The sequence below is a fragment of the Saccostrea echinata genome, unplaced genomic scaffold, assembly GCF_033153115.1.
Source record: "Saccostrea echinata isolate AGI-Se365-2 ecotype Australia unplaced genomic scaffold, CSIRO_AGI_Sech_v1 ptg000023l, whole genome shotgun sequence".
Taxonomy (NCBI): Eukaryota; Metazoa; Mollusca; class Bivalvia; order Ostreida; family Ostreidae; genus Saccostrea; species Saccostrea echinata.
In genome coordinates this window covers 4,636,984-4,641,638 of record NW_026889772.1, presented here as the reverse complement: position 1 = coordinate 4,641,638, position 4,655 = coordinate 4,636,984, and the positions used below count along the sequence as shown (strand labels likewise).

The 4,655-nt window shown below is 31.4% G+C and overlaps 1 protein-coding gene across 1 annotated transcript; it reads right to left on the bottom strand.

Moving 5' to 3' along the window:
* Positions 1-2,807: 2,807 nt before the first annotated feature.
* On the bottom strand, positions 2,808-4,158 carry LOC133191620 (uncharacterized). The gene is given in 3 exon segments (XM_061327367.1): positions 2,808-3,007; positions 3,010-3,217; positions 3,592-4,158. Coding segments are annotated over 3 exon segments (975 nt in total).
* Positions 4,159-4,655: the final 497 nt, after the last annotated feature.

Genomic DNA, 4,655 nt, shown 5'->3' with positions numbered 1-4,655 from the left:
CGTATATTTAAATATTTAACACTGCAAACAGAATAAATGGGAAAGGAATGAGAAGGGAAAATAGCAATATATGCTATCTAATCCGTAAATTAACTTATTTCTAATATTTCATATGTAAAGTACTTTTTCTTATTACGGGTAATGCCATTATGTCATTTACGGAATAATCGGAATTTTACTTATGTTTTTAATTTTGTTGGACTTTCGGTGTTCAAAGAAATTAACATATACAGTGAAACTTGCCTAATCCGGATGTTGTATAATCCAAAATCTTGCCTAATACAATGCAAACTTTAAGTCCTTTTCAGTAAATTTATTTGTTTAAAATGTTGTCCAATCCGGAATGTTGTCCAATCCGGCCAATTTCTTTAGAACGATTGGTGTCCGGATTAGACAAGTTTTACTGTACATCATCCATTTCCTATTTATTTCTTATTAGATGAAATGTAAAAACTAAACATCTTAATTTATAGGCCTTAACGGAATAAACGGAATATTTATTGTTGTAGTATCACTGTTCAAACAGAATAAAGCATACGAAATAAATAGCAAATGCATTGAAGTGTATGTGGTAAAAACGCTAATTACAATACATTTTACTGATGTTGGAAAAAAGTAATTTTACGGCGTAAATGCATTATTGTTGTATTTCCTTTGCTTCCTGGATTATTAGTCTTTAAATCATACAGAATGACTTCAAAGCGTATTTGATTGGTTGACTAAAGATTAAACAATGAGAAAAAAGTTTACATAGTTCGTCGCGTATTCTGCCTTTTTCTTTGCTGCACATAGTAGAGGTATGATAAGTTTTTTCTAATGGTTTTAAATCCTTCATCATCGAAGTAAATATTCTTTATTTATAAGATATTAGGAAGAAAAAATAAATTAATGATACTTCTGGTACATTTATCGTTAATGAAGAAAAATAAACTCAATTATTTCTCATTTTAATAGATCTAACGTCAGAGAACAAAATCGTCATCATCGGACCAAACAAAGACACTTCTAGAATACGGATTGGATAGTTTTCGCTTTCTTGGATTGGCAGGATCCTTCTCACGGAAATTTGGTGGATGACAAACTCTGTCTGTCCGATGACGGGAGGCTGGTGCTTTGTCTATTAAAAATAAAAATATAAGAGGAATTCAGTAGAAGAAAAAAATGCAAACTCATGTCTATATTACAATAGTCCAATCCACACTTTACAATTGTTGTTTGCGCGGTCAACCAAAACTCTTGTTTACACTTCCAAATGTTAGGGCATGCTGCTACAAATTTACTTTGTGTAAGTTTTGTTTTCCTTGAATGTGTAGGTACCAAAATTACTGGGCAATTAAATGACTACATGTTAAGGTAATTTTTAAAATTGAATGACAAAGATACAAAGTTGAAAGTTACAAAGCATATGGTATTTGTCCCAATTATGGCGGCCAAGGGAAATGACTTTTGGAAAGTTTGGATTAAACTATACTTAAGAAAATGTGGACATAACAGATAACTGTATTCAATGATTAATTTTTTGTCTATTGTGTGTAATATTATGTGAGTATTCAAAATCCAAAACATTAAAATTATAATGGAAGACATATATTTTTAAATATTGTACACATTGCTTTAAACAAATATCTTTTTATGAGGTAGATGTTTAAAATTATTAATGATAAAAAATCAACATATATTTCAATGATGCTATAAAAATATTTAAAAATAGAAATATAATGGTTTATTGTGAAAAGATACCTTTCTTTGTAGATAACAGTTACGGATCCACTTGGATTCTTTGTAGCTTCTGTTTTACTGGACCCTTGCACATTTTCTGAAGAAACCTTGTCTCCCCCTAGGGTGCAAGACAAGTAAAAAACCATTATTATTTCATTAGTATGTCTATTCTGTAAAAAATTGTCAATAAATTGACGATCAATGCAATTATTATATTTTATAGGAGAAATGGCTGTACCTGATCTGCCAGTAAGTGGTTTCTTCATATCTGATTCCCTCTAGCTGTCGGAATTGATCACTATGGGAGCAGATTCAGCACCTGCTACTTCACCTAGGGTGTAAACACATAGGTAATATGAAATGTATTGCTAAACTTCGCTGTTATGTATGTAACATCATTTCATCCATAGTAAGGAAATAAATATTTAAACTTATTCTTACTTGATTTAGTGGGATGAACTGTCCGGTGTGCTTAGAACTTCGGAGTCGCTTTCAGCATCTGTGTTTCCTCAAATTATAGTTTCTTATTTTTATTTTATAAAATAACACAGGAAGTGATTTTTTTATATATATATATATGGACTTTAACATTATTCTATTTTACACATAGTTTATGAGAAAAATATCTTCAGCTAAGTATACTAACTTCTTAATTAATGTTTAAGATCCATTACTTTTTATTTCCTACTAATTCTATTGTATTAAACATATCATTTTACAGCAAATTATATTCAATTAATTATACTGACTTGTTAATTAATGTTTAACTTTTATTTACTTTTTTATTTTCTTCTAATATTGTAAATTTGCCAATTAATTAAACTAACTTGTTCATTAATGTTTAATTTTTTTACTCTTTATTTTCTACTAATATTTTAAATTTACCAGGTCTAATATCCCATTCTCCCAACTCATTTGTAGGAACACCAGCCAACGTGTCAAATAATGGTGTTGTGTACTTGTATGATGGTTGGATATCCAGTGGTTATACCACTGGATATCTATGATAGTATAACATATTTTTTAATACTTTAAACCAAAGTTATGCCTTTTAAATATTATTTCACAGAACATAAGTACACAAATTCTTACTTGATAAGGTTGAAGAAAGCATCATACGGGTTGGATTTCACGTGTGCCCTCCACATAACCTCTGCCATGTGACCCTCAAACGGTGAAAGTTTTGTTCCCGACATCTTCTTAAAATGATCCTTTGCATGTTTCCATGCATCTTCGATACGATTGGTGTATATATCGACTTCTTCACCTGTAACTTCATTGACATAATTTTTTTGAAAGAATACTAGTGAATGACTGTAAAGTGCTCAAAATTCATGTCATTCAGGGGGCAATATGCCGACCAGCCGTCACTGTAGATGGTGCTGCCTGGCATACAGTGGCGCTGAATGATGGGAAGCAATGTCTCCTCTGTCCTGTCTGCTACTGGATACAATATAATTGTATTCGTTTCCCTCTCAACCATTCCAAACACCCATATCTGAAATATCACAAAGAAGAAAAATTATGGTATAAAATAATCAATTGTATTTCTGTAAAAATGGGGAATAACTCCGAATTTCTTTTTTTAATGATTTATCTCCTTTCCTATTTGTATTGTTATTTTAATTTGTTTTTACTGTATGTGTTTTTCAATTAAAATTAACACAATTTTTATATTAATTTGCAAGGCATACAGTTTAAAGATCCATTGTTATTGAGGAATAATTTGTTAACTTACCATTTTTTAAAATGTTTATATTTACCAAGCAAATACCATGGCATGCTATATATATATATATATATATATATATATATATATATATATATATATATATATATATATATATATATATATATATATATATATATAACCTTTAGTCCAGTGTTAGGATTACCCTTGTTGTGCTTGACTCGTCTACCAAATAAGGACTCGTCAATCTCTATGACACCAGACGGCTTCTTTGTTTTTATGTGGTTTTGAAAATGTTCCTTAAACAACTCCCTTATATACGAATCCCAGCGGACTGCAGCGGTGTTGTAGGTAACCCCTGAGAATCGCGCGCATTGGGCGAGAGAACAACCATCCAAATAAGATTTAAGAAATAAAATTAAGTCTTGAATAGCCAATCTAGTTTTCTCAAAAAGGGAGTTTGCCTTGCAATTTCTAGTATGTAGCCTCTGTACGTTGCACCTGAAAAGGGAACCTCCTGGGTTATTAGCAGATGCTCGTAAATGCATCGTCCCTCCGCAGTTGGCAGTTGTGCAGGGTACTGAAGTCACTAATAGACCCTTCCTTCTCAACCATTCATAAACTAAGTCATCAGGTAAAGTCATTAAGGAATAAAAATTCCACGGATTTTCCAAATCTGTTGGTGTAATTTCCATGAGGTTCTCCCTCTTCCGTTCTCTGTAATTGACACCGCTCTTTCTACTTGCCATTCCTAACCCTATGTAACCCGTTTCTTAAACACCAACCCTTAGATATTGCCAATTAAAAACCACGTGACCATGATTGCTTTTCATCAGTAGACAAGCAAACAATAGCCCAAGGAAATAAAAAAGAAAGGAAAATTTATTTTTAACGATTTATTTCTTTTTCATGTTTCCATAATGTCTTGTAGAACTACCCAAATACTGGTATTGCCGCATTGCTACATTCCAAACATAAAAGGCATAATTTCTTCCATTCTCAAATAATCTGAAAATTATGATTTTATTGTTATAATTTCCCTCCATCTAACAAAAATATTTTAATTAAAAAAAAAAAATTCTGGGGTTAACCTGCACATGTTTTCTATATATATATATGTGTGTGTGTGTGTGTGTGTGTGTGTGTGTGTGTATACTAACATTAAATATTGAATTAACCTGAAAAGTGCCTGAAAGTGACTCCTTGCAGTTCTGTTTCGTGCCAGAGTCATAACATGTACCCATTC